Below are 19,282 nucleotides of genomic sequence, written 5' to 3' on the forward strand. Positions count from 1 at the left end.
TTGGAAACAAAGAAGGTGGATTGGTAGTTGGAAGATATGGCCTTGATGATAGAAATGATGCCAGAGATTGCATGGCAGAATTTTGCAAGACCAACAACTTCTTCATTGCAATACCTTTTTTCACCCACATAAACAGTGACCATACACATGGGCCTCACCAGAAGGAATACATAGGAATCAAATTGACTACATCTTTTTTTTTTTTTTTTTTTTTGGTTTCTGGAAAGACAGGATGAAAAAGCTCAATATCATGATTTAGAACAAGGCCAGGGGCCAACTGTGGAACAGATCATCAATTGTTCGTAATGCAAGTTCAAGTTGAAACTGAAGAAAATTAGAACAAGTCCATGAAAGCCAAAGTAATACCTTGAGTATATCCAACACGAATTTAGAGACCATCTCAAGAATAGATTTGACGTGTTGAGCACTAATGACCGAAGACCAGACGTGTTGCGGAATGATATCAAAGACATCATACTTGAAGAAAGCAAGAGGTCATTAAAAAGACAGGAGAGAAAGAAAAGCCCTAAATGTCAGAAAAGACTCTGAAACTTGCTCTTGAACATCAAATAGCTAAAGCAAAAGGAAAAAAAAAAGTAAAAGAGCTGAACAGAATATTTCAAAGGGTGGGTGGAGAAGACAAAGTAAAGTATTATGATGACATGTGCAAAGAGCTGAAGATAGAAAACCAAAAGGGAAGAACACACTCACCATATCTCAAGCTGAAAGAACTGAAGAAAAAATTCAAGCCTTGAGTTGCAATACTGAAGAATTCTATGGGAAAAATCTTAAACGACGGAGGAAGGATCACAAGAAGATAGAAGGAACACACAGTCATTATCCCAAAAAGGATTGGTCGACATTCAACCATTTCAAGAGGTAACATATGATCAGGAACTGATGGTCCTGAAGGAAGAAGTCCAAGCTGCTCTGAAGGCATTGGCAAAAAACAAGGCTCCAGGAATTGATGGAATATCAATTGAGATGGTTCAACAAACAGATGCAAATTTGCTACAAAAGATCTCTTTAAAGTGTTGAAAGGCAAAGATGCCACCTTAAGGACTTAAGTGTGCCTGATCCAAGCCACGGTATTTTCAATAATCTTATATGCATGGGAAAGATAGACAATGAATAAGGAAGACCAAAGAAGAATTGACACATTTGAATTGTGGTGTTGGCGAAGAATATTGAATATACCACGGACTGCCAAAAGAATGAACGAGTCTGTCTTGGAAGACGTGCAGCCAGAATGCTTCTTAGAGGCAAGGATAGCAAGACTATGTCTCACATACTTTGGACATGTTATCAGGAGGAATCAGTCCCTGGAGAAGCACATCATGCTTGGTAAATGAAAGGTCAGAGAAAAAGACCAATTCCCTCAACAAGATGGATTGACACAGTGGTTGCAACAATGGGCTCAAGCATAGCAACAATTGTGAGGATGGTGCAGGACCAGGCAGTGTTTCGTTCTGTTGTGCATAGGGTCGGTATGAGTTGGAACTGACTGGATGGCACCTAACAACATGCCTACTAATGTCCCACGTTCCCTTTCTCCTCTTCCTGTTAACCAAGAGGTAACCAGTACTCTGAAGTTGATGGGTTTATCATTTAAATACAATTTTCATAATTCTACTACCTATGTATGCGTCAATAAATTCTATTTAGAGTTGCTTTTTTAATGATTAAAATTTTATATAATGTTTCCACGTGATATCTTTTTGCAATTGTTCTCTTTTTTATATTTATATATTTTACATTTTTTAATATTTATTCTGGCTGATGCATGTGGAAGTCATTCACTTATTTTCATTCTGGTATGCCAGGGTCTGTGCAGGTGGCAGCTGCTAGGCCACCTGGCATTTATGTGGTGAGATCCACTTCCCCCAGCTTTCTACCACCCCCACTGCTCTTTTATTTGCTAAGATCTGCTAGGCTCTTTTACCTTTTCTGAGACCTATGCACCTTCATTAAGACCCAGAACATGTAGCTCTGTCACTTTTGAAACAGGCTCCAACCTGTGAAAAAGCTGCCACAACTGCAGACACCTGTTAAAGTCAAATCACTTGGCCTGTGGCTTTTCTACTTCGAGAGTGGTCAGCTGAGCACAGCTTTAGAATTATCTGGGACCTTGATAAAATGCAGAATCCTGGGCTTAATCCTATATCTACTGAATGATATGCTTTTTCTTTCTAGCACTTGAAGGTGTAATTTTCTTCTTATTGTGTCAGCTATGTATTTACATTTAAAAATATATTTGCTGGTGTTTCTGCCCCTGTTAGAGGTTGGCTCGATGTAACGTACTTCTGCAAACCGAAAATCCATATAGTTAAAATACATGTTTTTCTTTTCTGCATCTTTATGATAATATGATATAGTATGATGCTGTTGTTGTTGTGTGCCCTTGAGTCAATTCTGACCCATAGCAACCCTATAGTATAGTCTAAAACCAAAACCTGTTGTTGTGGAGTCGATTCCGACTCATAGCGACCCTATAAGACAGAGTAGAACCACCCCATAGGGTCTCCAAGCAGAGGCTGGTGGATTCAAACTGCCAGTCTTTTGGTTAGCAGCCAAGCTCTTAACCATTGCACTGCCAGGGCTCCTGGTATAGTATAGTATGATATGATATGATGTGATGTGATGTGATGTGATGTGATGTGATGTGATGTGATGTGATGTGATGTGATGTGATGTGATGTGATGTGATTGATATGATATGATATGATATGATGTAAAATATAAAGCTTTTTGAGTTAAATTACTTTTTGACACATCAGAACACATAGCGCTTTGGTTACCCAAGTCTGTTGAAAGGAAAAAAGAAGCTATTGTGTATCTTAGTGAAATAGATTATGACATACTTTGCTACAAATGAATTAGGCCAAGATGACTTACGCAGATGGCAGAAAGGAACGGGAAGAGGCAGATTTGCAATGTAAGGACCAACCTAAGAATCTCTCTCTTTGTAATTCATTTCACCTTTGCTCGTATTTACACTGGTGATATTAAAGGTGAAAGAATGATCTACAACTCTAGCTTAGAACCCTGACATAAAAATCTCTCTTGCATCATCTAGATAAATAGAAGTTCTTAACATTTCTATAGAAAATGCACATGTAATGAATGAATCACCAACATGCTCATTACTGCTGCAAGACGAGGGATGTCTGCCTTGTGGGACACATTTCAAATTTGCCCTGAGGAATTTGTGGTCTCTTAGTAATTTTTTAGGCCTAAGATTAATAGTTGGAACTCATTGTAGTAATGGTTGGATGTAAAATCATCCTAAGTATAAAACTGATCATTGAGGAATTCCCCAAATATTTTTTCTTGTCCTCTGCTCTTTTCTTCTTTACTCTCTGTCGTTGAATTCACTAATCCTATGGCTTAAATCTCTATGGAAGTAATCCCCAGATCTTTACCTCTTGTTCTGACTTTTTTTCCTGAGTTTTAATCTTACATATTTTCCTACTGTATAGCTCTGCTTGCATGTTCAGCTGTAAACTCAAGTCCACCCTGTTCAAAACTGAATGTATGATTTTTACCAACATTACCTGTCTTTCTGAATTCTGTCTGTAGTAACACGCTCATCTACCCAACTACCTAGGCTAACATCCTAGGGAAATTTTTGTCTATTTGTATCCCATCCCCTTTGTGAGAAGTTGTGGTAAATCTTCTCTTGTAAGCTCTCTTTTATGTTTGTTTCTTTGAATTACAATAATATTGTTAATTAAGGGTATTTTTGCATTATTCATTGACTATTAAAATTGTCTTCTGCCTTTATCTCCAGTGTTTCTTACTCCAGTTCAGTCTGCAGACACTCTCTATATTAATCTAAATCAGCACTTCTATTATTTAAAACCTGTCCAAAAAAAAGAACTAAAAATCTGGGTGGTTTCTAATGGCTCGCAGGATGAACAGATCCTTGATTTTAGCATTTAGAGCTGCCTTTTTATTTGAGTCTTTGCTGCAGGCCTATGGAGAGACCCTGGGACCTCTCTGAGAGCTGTAGACATGCTCCATGTGATATTCAGGAAGGAGGGAAATTCAATTCTGCCATTTAGTCTCATGTACCTACCTGAACTAAGACACACACTCTTCATGAATATCATTTTATGCCTTATAGTCCACTCTAATCTTTGTCTCAAGAGTTGGCTTTGGGAAGGGTTTTAGTTCTGGATTAAAGAGAGTTTGGGGTCAAGTCTTCCAGGGCTCCTCCAGTCTCAGTCAGACCATTCAACCTGATCTTTTTACTAGAATTTGAATTCTACACCCCACTTTTCTCCAGCTCCATCAGGGACTCTCTGTTGTGTTCCTTGTCAGGGTGATCATTGGTGGTAGCTGGGGACCATCTAGTTCTGGTTTCAGGCTGATGGAGTCTCTGGTTTATGTGTCCTTTCCTGTCTCTTGGGCTAATATTTTCCTCATGTGTTTGGTGTTCTTCATTCTCCTTTGCTCCAGTTGGGTTGGGAAAAATTGATGCATCTTAGATGGCCGCTTGCTAGCTTTTAAGACCCTAGACGCCAGTTACCAAAGTGGGATGCAGAACGTTTTCTTAATAAACTTTGTTATGCCAATTGACCTAAAAGTTCCCTGAAACCTTGGTCCCTAGACCCCCGCCCCTACTACTCTGCCCCTTAAAGTGTTTGGTTGTGTTCAGGGAACTTCTTGGCTTTTGGTTTAGGCCAGTTGTGCTGACTTCTCCTGTATTGTGTGTTGTGCTTCCCTTCACCTAAGATAATTGTTTTCTAATATCTAGTTTGTGAAAACCCCTTTCTCTCCTTCCCCACCCTCAAAACCATCAAAGAATGCTTTCTTCTGTGTTTAAGCCTTTTCTTGAGTTCTTGTAATAGTGGTCTCATATAATATTTGCTCTTTTGTGACTAATTTCATTCAGGATAATGCCTTCCAGATTCATCCACGTTATGAGATGTTTCCCGGATTCATTGTTGTTCTTTATCGCTGCCGTAGTATACCGCTGTGTGAATATACCACAATTTATTTATCCATTTGTCCATTGATGGGCACCTAGGTTGTTTCTGTCTTTTTACTATTACAAACAATGCTGCAATAAACATGGGTGTGCATATATCTATTCTTGTGACGGCTCTTATTTCTCTAGGGTATATATTCCAAGGAGTGGGATTGCTGGATTGTATGGTACTTCTATTTCCAGCTTTATAAGGAAGTGCCAAATCAAAGTGGTCGTACCACTTTACATTTCCACTGGCAGTGTATAAGTGTTCTGGTCTTTCCACAACCTCTCCAAAATTTATTACTTTGTGTTTTTTTGCTTAATGCCAGCCTTGTTGTAGTGAGATGGTATCTCATTGTAGTTTTGATTTGCATTTCTCAAATGGCTAATGATCATGAGCATTAACTGATGTATCTGGTAGCCACTTGAATGTCTTCTTTGGTGAAGTGTCTGCTCATATCATTTGTCAATTTCTTAATTGGGTTATTTGTCTTTTTGTTGTTGAGGTTTTGCAGCATCTTATAGATTTTAGACCCTGATCAGATATACAGTAGCCAAAAATTTTTCCCAGTCTGTAGGTTGCCTTTTTATTTGGGAACTTACTTCATTTGGTAAGAAGCCATAATGCATGTAAAATAGTAAATTCACAATAAGTCAATTGTTAGTAATTGTTATTATGACTAGGCTGCACATGTATAGTAGTCATTTCTTTTTTCTGCAAAGGTTAATCTCTGGGGAAATTCTGGGGAAACATGTTTTCCCATTTTTAATCAGGTCTCTGGGATTTATTGACTCATAAAAAACCTTTGGGCCTTATTAATAGGTGGCTCTCTTGGCACCAGCAGATGCTATTTACTACCTCTTAAGCTGGAGAGGACACTCTGGACAAAGCAACATCAGAAATCATGATCTGTAACTCCTGGCTTCTCAGAAACTGGGGTTTTATAGTTGGCTCCCTGGTTCCCTCAGTCGAGAGCTAAAAAACAATAACAATAAAAAGAATTCTTTGTTAGGGCTGTTTACCTCTAAAACACATCAAAGATATTTTCCCCTCAATGTGATCAGGAGAAAGGAGTTAAAAAGTCTTCCACTTAAGTCCCTACTCAGATGGTAAGTATTGACTTTTATTGTCTTCTTCCAAACCTCACCTATGGAAGCCTAACAATCTTGGAAATGCCACATCTCCTATCGCTGAGACCACCACTGGCCCTGAGGTGAGCCTAGTAGACTGACAATGTAGAAGTGAGCAAAGACGCTTAGAGTCAAAGGTGGTTACAGGGTTCCTGAATCTGATCCATACAGAACTTTGCCTCTATGTCTTTTCGATAAACATCTGTAAACATTCTCTTAGCCTTTACAAATGGAGAAAAGAAAGACACACAGAAGGATGAGCTCATTTTCAATCTCAATATCATTATAGTGGGATTCAGGAGAGAGAACTGAGTACCAGTTTATGTATTTATTCATTTATTAGAGGTTTTTCTTTTCTTGTAAGGTGAGCTCCTTGAAAGAGGGGGAGTGTATTTTCTATGTATATATCTGTGGTGCTGTATCTGACATACCATGGGTCCAAAACCAACAAATAAGAGTATGTTGAATGGATGAATGAACTAAAACATACCAGTTAATATATATGAATATATCTATTGTATTCTTACTGCCCATATCCTTCTCCCTCAACTCCTGGCAACTACTAATCTTTTATCTCCTGGATTTGCCAATTCTAGATAATCCTTATAAGAGGATCATACAATATTTGTTCTTTTGTACGTGGTACTCATTTTAATGTTACTTTTTTGTCCTGTTCCACAGATATGTTCTGGAGAAGAATGGCCTCAGGAAATGACTCCTTAGTGACGGAGTTTATCCTGCTGGGTTTAACACAAGAGCCAGAGCTTCAGGTGCCTCTCTTCTTCCTTTTTTTAGGAATCTTTGTAACCACTGTGGTGGGTAACATTGGGTTGCTTGTTGTAATTGGACTGAATCCTCCCCTTCACACTCCCATGTACTACTTTCTCTTCAACCTTTCCTTGACTGATCTGTGCTATGCCTCTGTTATAATGCCTAAAATGTTAATAAGCTTCATAAAAAAGAATAACATCTCTTATTCAGAGTGCATGGCTCAGCTCTATTTCTTTGCCTTCTTTGTTATCAGTGAATGTTGTGTTTTAACATCAATGGCCTATGATCGATATGTGGCCATCTGCAAGCCCCTGCTTTACAAGGTCATCATGTCCCCTCAGGTCTGCCTCATGCTGATGATGGGCACTTATGCAATGGGGTTTGTGGGTGCCATGGCCCACACAGGGTGCACGCTAAGACTCACTTTTTGTAATGGCAACATCATCAATCATTTCATGTGTGGCATACCTCCCCTCCTCCACCTCTCTTGCACAAGCACCTACATCAATGAGCTGGTAGCTTTTATTGTAGTAGGTATCAGTGTAATAGTGCCCAGTCTTACTGTCTTCATCTCTTACTCCCTCATCCTCTCCAACATCTTCCACATCCGTCCTACAGAAGGTAGGTCCAAAGCCTTCAGTATCTGCAGCTCCCACATAATTGCTGTTTCTATTTTCTTTGGATCATCAGCATTTATGTATCTCAAGCCTTTTCCAGCTAGATCTCTCGATCAAGAGAAAATATGCACAGTTTTTTATACCATTGTAGCACCAGTGATGAATCCTTTTATCTACAGTTTGAGAAACAAAGATGTCCATGTTGCACTGAGTAAGACTTTGAAGAGAAAAGTGTTCTCCTAAATAAAAGCCCTGATAGAAATAGGTTGCAAATCCTAGTAAGAACACACAAGGGATAAATTTGTGGAGAGGATAGTAATAAATTAAAATAGAAATTCAAATAAATTAAACCATGGAGTAAATTAAGTTTAGTATATAAATCACTCCATAAGTGAAGATAATATAAGGAGAAGGTGGATCAGTTCATCCTTACATACAGAGTGGGGAAATTAATTCATTCTGTCCTTCTCCAGTTTATTTTCATAAATTGTAAGGTTTGAAGTAGAAAAAGTTCAATTATAATAAATCCAGAAATGGTAAGGTTGTGAGAATTTTGACTGGGCTAAGTCTAGAATTCCTGAGAAGTTCTGTCATGGAGACAATGACTTAGGTGGACTTTAGATTCATTCATCTACTCATTCATTTGTAAACCTCTACTGAGAGACTATGGAGGTTGCGAAACTGAGAGTGATCTATTGGGACGTTCATTGTAAAGGTTTTTGTTTTGGGAGATTCCTTTGGTTCTTAAAAGGGAGAAGATGCAGGATTCCCTTCTTACACTCCGCTCTGCTCTCAAGGGAGAATGGTAAAGGGAGGCCAAAGAGTTTCATCTGAACCCAAGTCCTAGAACAAGAAACAGATAATCATTTAAAGCAGTAAGGCATAAAGGAAACGTACAGTGGGATTTACCTTTTGGGATTCAGGGAAAAAAATATGGGTACCAGGACATAATATAACTTTATTGGAAATATTTTTTATTAGAAAAGTTTGCCCATTATTAGTTGAGAAATCTTTGTCCTTTCCTGAAATAGACTTTACAATCTAATTTTCTAGTAGTTGGCATTTTCCTTTTATTATTTTAACTTTCACTTTTGTCTCAGAAGTTTACCTAGTGTAAATGATGCAGTTTATTTAATCAATAGCTATAAACTGGGTATCTATCCTGGACCAGGCTCTGTTTAAAAATATCAACAATAGTTGTAAACAACCCATAAATGGTCTGTACACTCATAGGGTTAATCGTCTACAGTAGAATAGAGTTGGTGTACAAGTGGGCAAGAGGAAGAGATAGCTGATGAAAATAAATAAACTTAAGTTTAAATGGAAACTGTGGTGGTGTAGTGGTTAAGTGCTATGGCGGCTAACCAAAAGGTTGGCAGTTTGAATCCACCAGGTACTCCTTGGGCACTCTATGGGACAGTTCTACTCTGTCCTATAGGATCACTATGAGTCGGACTCGACTCGACATCAATGGGTTTGGTTATTTGGTTTGGTTGTAAGTATAAATATTTCAGAGAGGAGCTCTGCAGGTAATATAGGAATGATTGTGTGGTTACTTTGGATTGGGTGGTCAGGAAGGACTTTTCTAGGGAGGATCCATTTAAGCTGAGGCCCCACTGACAAGGAGGAGTGAGTCCCATGAAGTATACACATAGAGCACTCCAGGCAGAGGGAGCAGCTGTGCAAAGTCTCAAAATCAGGAATTAAATCTTGATAAGTGTAAGGGACAGAAAACGGGTCAGTGTGGTTGGGCAATGTTTTAAAAGGGTAAGAATTTAAATAAAGAAAAATAATTTATTTTGAGCAAAGTCTCCATCTTTACAGAGTATTGTTCTCTCTAGAAGATTGGGCCAAATAGCAGTCTCCAAACCTCTAAAAGAAGATAATTCTCAAAGCATTTACCCAAGTTTTTAATCTACAAAGCAGATTTTTTTTTTAAAAGAAGGGAAGTATTTATGAATTCTTTTACAATTTATAAATTAACTGGAAAGAAAAGGATTAAGGGAGCTCAATACATTAATACCTCTAGTAGATATGGAACAAGTTTTAAGGGTTACTTTGTTGGGAAAAAAAGTGCCTTTATCCAACATATAAAAATATCATGAAATATGTAGGTTTGGAATTCAGAAGTAGGAAAAATAAAGTTGGATTTTTTTGTTAATCCTAAATATGGTAATATTAAACTCAACATTAAAAAGTTATACCTATTAAAATTACTTTTAATGAAAGATTATTTGATCCTTCTTTATCCATTCTTCTCCTAATTCACCAGCCTTTGAATTCCAAGGCTCTATCTAAAATAATGTTTATCAAGGTATCAGGGAATAAATATTCTCATGTCTCTGTACCGGTAGGGCTTTCTGAGAAATTTTTACTGGAACCCTGGTTAATGGATGAATCTTCGAAGTTAAGTGATGACTGAACACAGAGAGAGAATTCTGGAAATATTTATTTCCCCATGACTGTGTTACATGGCAATGGTGAATACGACCTTTATCCATGGAGGGAGTTGTAAACATGGAGACATTTGTCCTATCTTCCTGCTGGAGACATTTATTTACGTTCTATTGGGTAATAATCCAGGGACTTTCCACTGCCTTAGAAGAATTTGTTTGTATCAGAGAGATTAGTTTTCTCTTTCTCAGAAGGAGAAGGGCTGCTGCGCAACGTGTCCTGTAGGAACTGCTAGATTCATAATCTCAGGGCTCTTCTCCTGCACTTACAGACCTAATCATCTGGCCCTTATGTTCCTCTGCAAGATTGAGACAAGGGGAATTGACATAGTTATTGCTTCAGGTAATAATAGCGTGCCTTGATAAAGAAACCTCAGATTTTCATTCAAGATAGCATAAATAATTATTAATATTAAAACTTATCACAAAGCTATTCTGATAATACACTAATTATCCTATTATATTCCCAGGACTTTTAGTATCTAGTTTTTAAAAGAAAACAGAAACTGGCCATCTGTTTAATCATAATTTACAAAAATTTAAATTATTCTCCCAAATTATGTCTAGGTGTCTTTTTTTTTTTTAGATACAGTATAGTTGAAAGAACTTCATATTTAAGCTCAAAAGACTGATGCTTTAGTCCTGTTTTAGCTATTTACATGGGTAATATTGAACAATCCATAACTTCTATGAGCCTGAGGTTTCTCATTGGTAAAATGGGGACTAATATTTTCTCCTATTTAGGGCATTTATATAGAATAACTATATAATTTTTCAAAATAAAAGAAAATGAAAATATACATTCAATTCATTCAAATAATTACACAAAATCAAAGTAAATAAAATTGTTTTCATTAGTGCTTTTCTCAAACATCTTCAGACTTTTTAAAGGTAGACATTATTTCATGAATTTATTTTACTTTCGTCCTTTTACTCATTTTTAACAGCACTGGCTCATTAAGTAGCTGTTAAATTGAATGCATTTGTCTCGACTGTATAAAAACTCATTGCCTTCAAGTTGATTCCAACGACTGTATAGGACAGAGTAGAACTGCCCCCATAGGGTTTCCAAGGAATGGCTGGTGGATTTGAACTGCCAACCTTTTGATTAGCAGCCAATGTTTAACCACTGCACCACCAGGGCCCTTTGGCTATAAAAGTCTCATTAAACATTAGTTATGTTTTTTTATTTTCCTATCTTGTTCCCAGGCAACCACTGACAGCTTTATGTCATAGATTCTTTTGTGTGTTCTGTCACATAATATATACATGAAACCCTATAAATCACCTTCCCCTTGCTTATCAACTATCTCATTATCTGAAATTTTGCATTTACAACAATAGTAAATAACGTACTGTCCAACTATTCTGTGCTTTAACAACATAGGTCTGGCAGTAATGAATGCAGAGGTGCAAGACGGTTAAGGTTCTGTGTCAGTTTACCTGGGCCATGATTCTCAGTGATTTGGTGGTTATGCAATGACATAATCTGGCCGTTGTGTAATGATGTAACTTGGCAATTATATAACGATGTAACCTGGCAGTTATGTAATAGATGTAGTAATCTTCCATTTTGTGATCTGATGTGGCCATCCTTCATTTTTGCATAACACCAATTTGCACAATGATCTGGTCTTTGAAACATAACCATGTTGTGAGGAGAAGGTGTACACACATTTTTGGCCTTGCTTCTTTTACTCGGTATAAATATTTTGAGATTGATCCATGTTTTTACATGTATCCATAGTTCCTTCTTTATTGCTTAGTAGCATTCCATTGCACAGATATACCACAATTTGTTTTCATTCTTCTGTTGAGGGACATTTGAGTTGTAACCAATTTCTGCTATTACAAATAAAGATGCTTTAAACATTCACTTACAAGTCTTTGTATGGATGTATGCCTTGATTTCTCTTGGGTAAGTACAGAAGAATTGAATGGCTGATGTATACATAACTTAAAAAAAAATACTGTCACTTTTTTTTTTTTTTTTTTAAAGTACTATCATCTTCCATTGCTGTAGGCAGAGTATGAGAGTTCCGGTTCCTCTACATCTATGCTCATATTTAGTGTGGTCAACTTTTTCATTTCATTCTAATATAGGTGTGGTGGCATTTTATTAGAGTTGTTATTTGTATTTTCCTAATGTATTAATCTCTTATTGTTGCTGTTATAAATTACCACAAATGTAGTGGCTTAAAACAATACACATTTATTATCTTAAATCTCAAAGATCACAAGCCTCAAATGAGTCTCATGGGCTAAAATCAAGGGGATGGCAGAGATACATTTCTTCTGGAGGTTCTAGGGAAGAATCTGTTTCTTGTATTTTTTTTTTAGAGGCAACCCACATTCCTTGGATCGGGGTTACATTACTTTGACCTCTGTCATCTCCTTTTCCAACTCTGATCCCTTTGCCTAAGGATCCGTGTGCTTATGTTGGTCCATCCAGAAAATCTGGGATATTTTTTCCATATAAGATGACATATTCACAGTTTTGAGTATTAAGACATGAACAGTGTTGGTTCTGACAAGATTGCGAGAAAGATTGCAATAAAGTTGTAGGCCATGGTTAGGTTCTCATCAAAGCCTCAACTTGGGAAAGACCCACTTCCAAGCTCCCTATTTGTGGGTAGAAATTACTTCCTAGCAGCTGTAGGAATAATGGCAGCTTGCATCCTTTTAAAAGCAATTTTATTGAGATATAATTAATTTACCATACAATTCATCCATTTAAAGTGCACAACTCAATGGTTTGTAGCATATTCAGAGAGTTGTACAATAATCTCCACAATTGAATGGATAGTCTAATTTTGTTTATCCATTTATCCATTGAAAGACACTTCAGTTATTTCCACCTTTTGGCTATTATTGATAATGCCACTATAAACAATTGTGTACAAGTTTTTGTGTGGACATATGTTTTCATTTCTCCTGGTTACATACTTGGGAGTGGAATTGCTGGGTCATATGGCTACTCATATGATGAATAATGAAGACCGAAGAAGCATTGATGCTTTGTGGTGCTGGCAAAGAATACTCCATATACCAAGAACTATGAACTGTCAAAAGAATGAACAAATCTGTCTTGGAAGAAGTACAACCAGAAAGTTCCTTAGAAATAAGAATAGTGAGACTATATCTCACATACTTGGGACATGTTATCAGGAGGGATCAGTCCCCGGAGTAGGACATCATGCTTGGTAAAGTAAAGGATCAGTGAAAAAGAAGAAGAACCTCAATGAGATGGATTGACATGGTGGCTGTAACAATGGGCTCAAGCATAAAAATGATTGCGAACATGGAACAGGACCAGGCAGTGTTGTGCTCTGTTGGACATAGGATCACTTTGAGTTGGAACTGATTTGACGGGCACCTAACAACAACAACAATAACATGGCTACTGTATGTTTAATCATCTGAAGAAATACCAATCTTTTTCACAGTGGCTGCATTGTTTTACAGTCTTATCAGCAGCTGAGGTCCCCAGTTCTTCACATCCTTGTTAACACTTGATATTATTTGACTTTTTGATTCTAACCAACATCAAATAAATAAATAAACATGGCTGTCAAGTTGACTCCAACTCCTAGTGACCTTATAGTACAGAGTAGAACTGCCCCACAAGGTTTACAAGGAGAGCTGGTGGATTCAAACTGCTAACCTTTCAAAATTTCCCTTTTCTTACCTAATTTAGTGAGCCTAGTAATTTCAACATAATATATATTAGAAAGATCCTGAACAAGAGATAGATAGCAAAGAAGAAGTTCCAATGGAAACTTAAAATTCCAAAAGGCATAAACTTAATTTTGTTATATTAGAAATTCCATGCCCAAGTATTGGTCTATTCCAGCTCTCATGGTTTACTGTTTCCACTAAAACAAAAAAACTCACCACAATTGTGATAGTATGAGTCTTTGTTTTGTATTTGAAGGTCCTCCTTATTTTGAGAATCTGATTCCTTTCAACTAATGTGAAAATTCTCTTTATATAAGTATAGCTTGACACCTGCACCCCAATATATATACATATAAGAAGTGTGTGTAAATAGACACATATACATGTAAGCATTTCTTTTTTTATTTACTTATTTTCTTGTTGTTGAGAATATACATAGCAAAATATACACCAATTCAACAGTTTCTGCAAGTAAAATTCAATGACACTGATTATATTCTTCGAGTTGTGCAACCATTCTCACCCTCCTTTTCTGAGTTATTCCTTCCCTTTTATCATAAACTCACTGCGCCCTAAATTCCATCTAATCTTTCTAAGTTGCTGTTGTCAATTTGATCCCATATAGATAGTTCTTTAAAAAGTACAATGCTTAAGGCAGACCTTTTTTTTTTTTTTAACAGTTAAGCTACAGTTTTTAAGAAGACTTTAGGGGATATTCCTGGTTTAAGGTTTAAAGATTATCTCAGGGAAATAGTTTTGGGGTTCATCCAGCCTCCATGACTCTAGAACATCTGTAGTCCATAAGAATTTAACCTCTTTTGATCAGTATTCTTCTAGAGAATCTTTGGTCAAAATGTTTAGTAATAGTAGCCAGGCACCATCCAGTTCTTCTAGTATCATGGCAAAGGAGGCAATTGTTCACGGGGGCAATTAGCCACATGTTCCATTTCCTCCTCTTATTCCTGACTTTCCTTCTGTTGCTGCAGGAGAATAGAAACGAATTATTGTGCCTTGGATAGCTGTTTGCAACCTTTAAGGACTGCAGGCACTTTGCAATGAACTAGGAGGCAGAACAAAAGCACTAAACACTTTAGTAGGCCAATTAACTAGGATGTCTCATGAAATCATGACCCTAAACCTCCAAACCAAGGAACCAAATCCCATGCATTGTTTGGCTGTACAAAGCAACTTCAGCAGCTACACTTTTTGTTGTTGTTGTTGTAAATACGTTTATCACACAACTTTTGTTAATTCAACTTTTTACAAGTGTGCAAATTATTAACACTTACGATATTTGACTGTGCAACCCTACTCTTAATCAGTGCAAATTTTTCATCATTGTAAACCGAAATTTAGTATTCCATGAGCTATAACCTGCCTTTCCTCCTCCTTCCTGTCCCTGATAATCACTAATAAACTTTGGTCTCTATACATTTGCTTGTTCTTGTCTTTTTATATGAGGTCACACAATATTGTCCTTTTGTGATTGACTTATTTCATTCAGCATAATTTCTTCAAGCTCAGTCCATATTGTAGCATGTATCAACACTTCGTTTATCATACTGGCTGAATAGGCATTCCATTGCATGTATGTACCACATTTTTTTCATCCACTCATCTGTTTTTGAACATTTAGGTTGTTTCCACCTTTTGGCTCTTGTGAATAATGCTGCAATGGACTTTGGTGTACAAGTCTCTGTTTGAGTCTCTGCTTTGGGGTCTTTTGGTTAGATACCTAGAAGTGGAAATGCTGAGTCATATGGTAGTTCTATTTTTAGTTTTTTGAGCAACTGCCACACTGTTTTCCCCAGTGTCTGCACCATTTTATATTCCCACCAGCAATGGATAAGGGTTCCAATTTCCTCACACCCTCATCAACATTTGTTATTTTCTGTGTTTTTTATCTTAGCCATCCTAGTGGAAGTGAAATGGTACCTCGTTATGGTTTTGATTTGCATCTTTTCATGTGTTTGTTGGCCATTTGAACATCTTGTGAAGTGTGTATTCAAGTTCTTTGCACATTTTACGATTGGGTTATTTGAGTTTTTGTCATATTTTCAAAGACATATATATATATATATAATGCTATTAGATTCTTATCAGATATACGGTTTCTGAAGATAATCTCCAAATCTGTAGTATGTCTTTTCATTTTTGGTAAAGTTTTTTTTTTTTTCTTTTTAATTCTGTTGTGCTTAAGTGAAAGTTTACAGAGCAGATAAAGATTATACACAAATTGTTTTGTGACACTGGTTGCAATCCTCACAATGTGTAAGCATTTCCTTCTTTCCACCCCAGGTTCCCCGTGTCCATTTGTCCAATTTTCCTATCCCTTGCCTTCTCCTCTTTGCTTTTGGGCAGGTGTTGCCCATTGGGTCTTACATAGCTGATTGAACTAAGAAGCATATTCCTTACATGTGTTACTGTTTGTTTTAAAGACCTGTCTAATCTTTGGCTGAAATGTGCACTTTGGGAGTGGCTTCATTTCTGAGCTAGCAGGCTGTCCAGGGGCTGTAATCTCAGGGGTTCCTCCAATCTCTGTCAGACCAATAATTCTGGTACTTTTTTGTGAATTTGAATTTGTTCTATATTTTACTCCCACTCTGTCCAAGGCCCTCTATTGTGATCCCTGTCAGAACAGCCGGTGGTGGTAGGCAGACACCATCTAATTCTTCTGGGCTCAGGTTGGTGAAGTCTGTGGCTCATGTGGTCCATCAGTCCTTTGGACTAATATTTTTTTCTTGTATCTTTGGTTTTCTTTATTCTCCTTTGCTACAGATGGGGTAGGGCCAGTAAACATATCTTCAATGACCACTCATATACTTTTAAGATTCAGACGTTACTCAGCAAAGTAGGATGTAGAATATTTTCTTTACGTACTGTTTTGCCAAAAGACCTAGATGTCCCTCGAGACCATGGTCCCCAGCCCTAAGCTCCGAAACTTAGTCCCTTGGAGTGTTTAGATGTGTTTAGGAAGCTTCTATGATTTTGCCTTGGGCAAGTTGTGTTGTCTTTCCCTTCACCTAAGTTAACACTTGTCTACCATCTAGCTAGTAATTTCCCTCTCCCCACCTCCCCTCCCTTGTAACCATCAATGATTGTTCTTTTTCGTGGTAAAAATTTTTTCAGTTTTTACAGTAGTGGTCTTATACAATATTTGTGCTTTTATGATTGACTTGTTTCACCCAGCATAATGCCCTCCAGATTCATCCATATTGTGAGATATTTTGTGGATTCCTCATTGTCCTGTATCATTGTGTAGTATTCCATTGTATGTACCATAATTTGTTTATTCATTCCTCTGTTGATGGGCACTTGGGTTATTTCAATATTTTTGCAGTTGTGAATAATACTACAAGGAGCATGAGTGTACATATTTCTATTCAGGCAACAGCTCTCATTTCTCTAGGATATATTCCTAGGAGCATGATTGCTGGATCTCTGGTATTTCTATTTCTAGCTTTTTAAGGAAGCCTCATATCATTTTCCATAGTGGTTGTACCATTCTACATTCTCACCAACAGTGCATAAGAGTTTCAATCTCTCCACAATCTCTCTACCATTTGTTATTCTCTAGGTTTTTTTTTTCTTTTTTTGTTTGTTTGTTTTAATTCGTGCCATTAATGTCGGGGTAAAAGTATCTCATTGTAGTTTTGATTGCATTTCTCTAATGTCTCATGATTGTGAGCATTTACTCATTTTTTTTTCTATTAGTTGCCTGAATGTCTTCTTCAGTGAAGTGTCTGTTCATATCCTTTACTCACGTTTTAATTCAATCATTTGTTTTCTTGTTGTTGAAGCATTGTAGTATTTTATAGGTTTTAGAGATTAAGCCCTTGCCAAATATGTCATAGCCAAAAATTTATTCCCAATCTGTAGGTTCTCTTTTTACTCTTTTGCTGAAGTCTTTTGATGAGTGTAAGTGTGTTATTTTTAGGAGCTCCCAGTTATCTAGTTTATCTTCTGGTGATTATGTATTATTACTTAAAACCAAACACAAACCCGCTGCCGTCGAGTAGATTCTGACTCATAGCAACCCTATAGGACAGAGTAGAACTGCCCCGTAGAGTTTCCAAGAAGCACCTGGCAGATCTGAACTGCTGACCTTTTGGTTAGCAGCTGTAGCACTTAACCACTATGCCACCAGGGTTTCCGTATTGTTACTTATGACTTATATTTATGCAATGTATTAGGGCCTCTAGCATTGTCCCTGTTTTTTCTTCTATGATCTTTGTAGTTTTAGGTTTTATATTTATGTCTCTGATCCATTTTGAGTTAGTTTTTGTGTATGGTGTGAGGTATGGGGTCCTGTTTCATTTTTTTACAGATGGACATCTGATTTTGTCAGCACCGTTTGTTTAAGAGACTGTCTTTTCCCCATTTAATGAAGTTTCATCCTTCCTCAAAGATCAGCTGAGCATAAAAGGTGCATAAAATTATATATGGGTTCTCAACTCTATTCCATTGGTTTGTGTGTCTGTCATTGTATCAGTTCAAGACTGTTTAAACTAATTTGGCTGTGTAGTAGATCCTGAGATCAGGTAGTATGAGGGCTCCTCTTTGTTCTCTTTCTTCAATAATGCTTTACTTATCTGGGTTTTTTTTTTTTTTTCTTTCTATGTAAGGTTGATGATTAGTTTTCCCATTTCATTAAAGCATTCTGTTGGTATTTGAATCAGGATTGCATTATATCTGTAGATCACTTAGGGTAGAACTGACATCTGCACAATGTTGAATCTTTCTCTCCATGAGCATGGTATGTTTTCTATTTATGTAAGTCTCTTTTGGTTTTTTGCAGTAGTGTTTTGCAGTTTTCTTTGTATAGGTCTTTTAAGTCCCTGGTTTGATTTATTCTTATTTTATCTTTTTAGGGGCTACTATAAATTTTTTTTTATAAATAGTATTTATACTATTTTATACTATTTTTATAAATAGTATTGTTCTCCTGATTGCCTTTTTGAAATTCTTTTTGATGATGTGTGGGGGTCCAACTGATTTTTGTATGTTCATGTTGTATCCTGCTACTCTGTTGAATCTTTCTATTGGTTCCAACAGTTTTTTTTTTTTTTGTGGGATCTTTGGGGTTCTGTATATATAGTATCATATCATCTGTGAATAAGGATGGTTTTATACTCCTTCCATTTCAATTTGGATGCCCTTATTTCTTTTTCTTGCCTTATTGCTGTAGCTTTGACTTCTAGTACAATGTTAAATAGGAGTGCTGATAAAGGGCGTACTTGTTAGGCTCCCACTCTCAGGAGGAATGTTTTCAGCCCTCTCCATTGAGAATGATGTTAGCTGTTGGTTTTGTATAGCCCATAAAAAAAAAAAAAAAAAAAAAAACAAATCCTTTGCTGTCAGGTTGATTCTGACTCATATTGACCCTATAGGACAGAGTAGAACTCCCACAGAGTTTCGGAGGATTGCTTGGTGGATCCACACTGCTGACCTTTGGGTTAGCAGCCAAAGCTCTTAACCAGAATTTCTGTTGGTTTTGTATAGATGCTGTTTATTATTTTGAAGGGATTTCTTTTCTATTCCTACTTTATTGAGAATTTTTTCTAAGAATGGGTGTTGGACTTTATCAAATGCTTTTTGTTCATTGATTGAGATGATCATGTGATTTATTTCTTTTGTTCTATTTAAGTGGTGAATTA

At 36.9% G+C, this 19,282-nt stretch overlaps 1 protein-coding gene across 1 annotated transcript; it reads left to right on the top strand.

Annotated features, from left to right (window-relative positions):
- The first annotated feature begins 6,410 nt into the window (after window positions 1-6,410).
- On the top strand, window positions 6,411-7,942 carry LOC100665175 (olfactory receptor 8B8-like). The gene has a single exon (XM_003422074.4). It carries the CDS (start codon window positions 6,790-6,792, stop codon window positions 7,735-7,737), a length of 948 nt encoding a protein of 315 aa, XP_003422122.3. The 5' UTR covers window positions 6,411-6,789; the 3' UTR covers window positions 7,738-7,942.
- The last annotated feature ends 11,340 nt before the right edge of the window (window positions 7,943-19,282 follow it).

This window comes from Loxodonta africana, chromosome 15 (assembly GCF_030014295.1).
Source record: "Loxodonta africana isolate mLoxAfr1 chromosome 15, mLoxAfr1.hap2, whole genome shotgun sequence".
Lineage (NCBI taxonomy): Eukaryota > Metazoa > Chordata > Mammalia > Proboscidea > Elephantidae > Loxodonta > Loxodonta africana.

Excerpts from the sequence above, each read along its gene's own strand:
- LOC100665175 (XM_003422074.4), top strand. The coding sequence starts at position 6,790 with ATGTTCTGGAGAAGAATGGCCTCAGGAAATGACTCCTTAGTGACGGAG.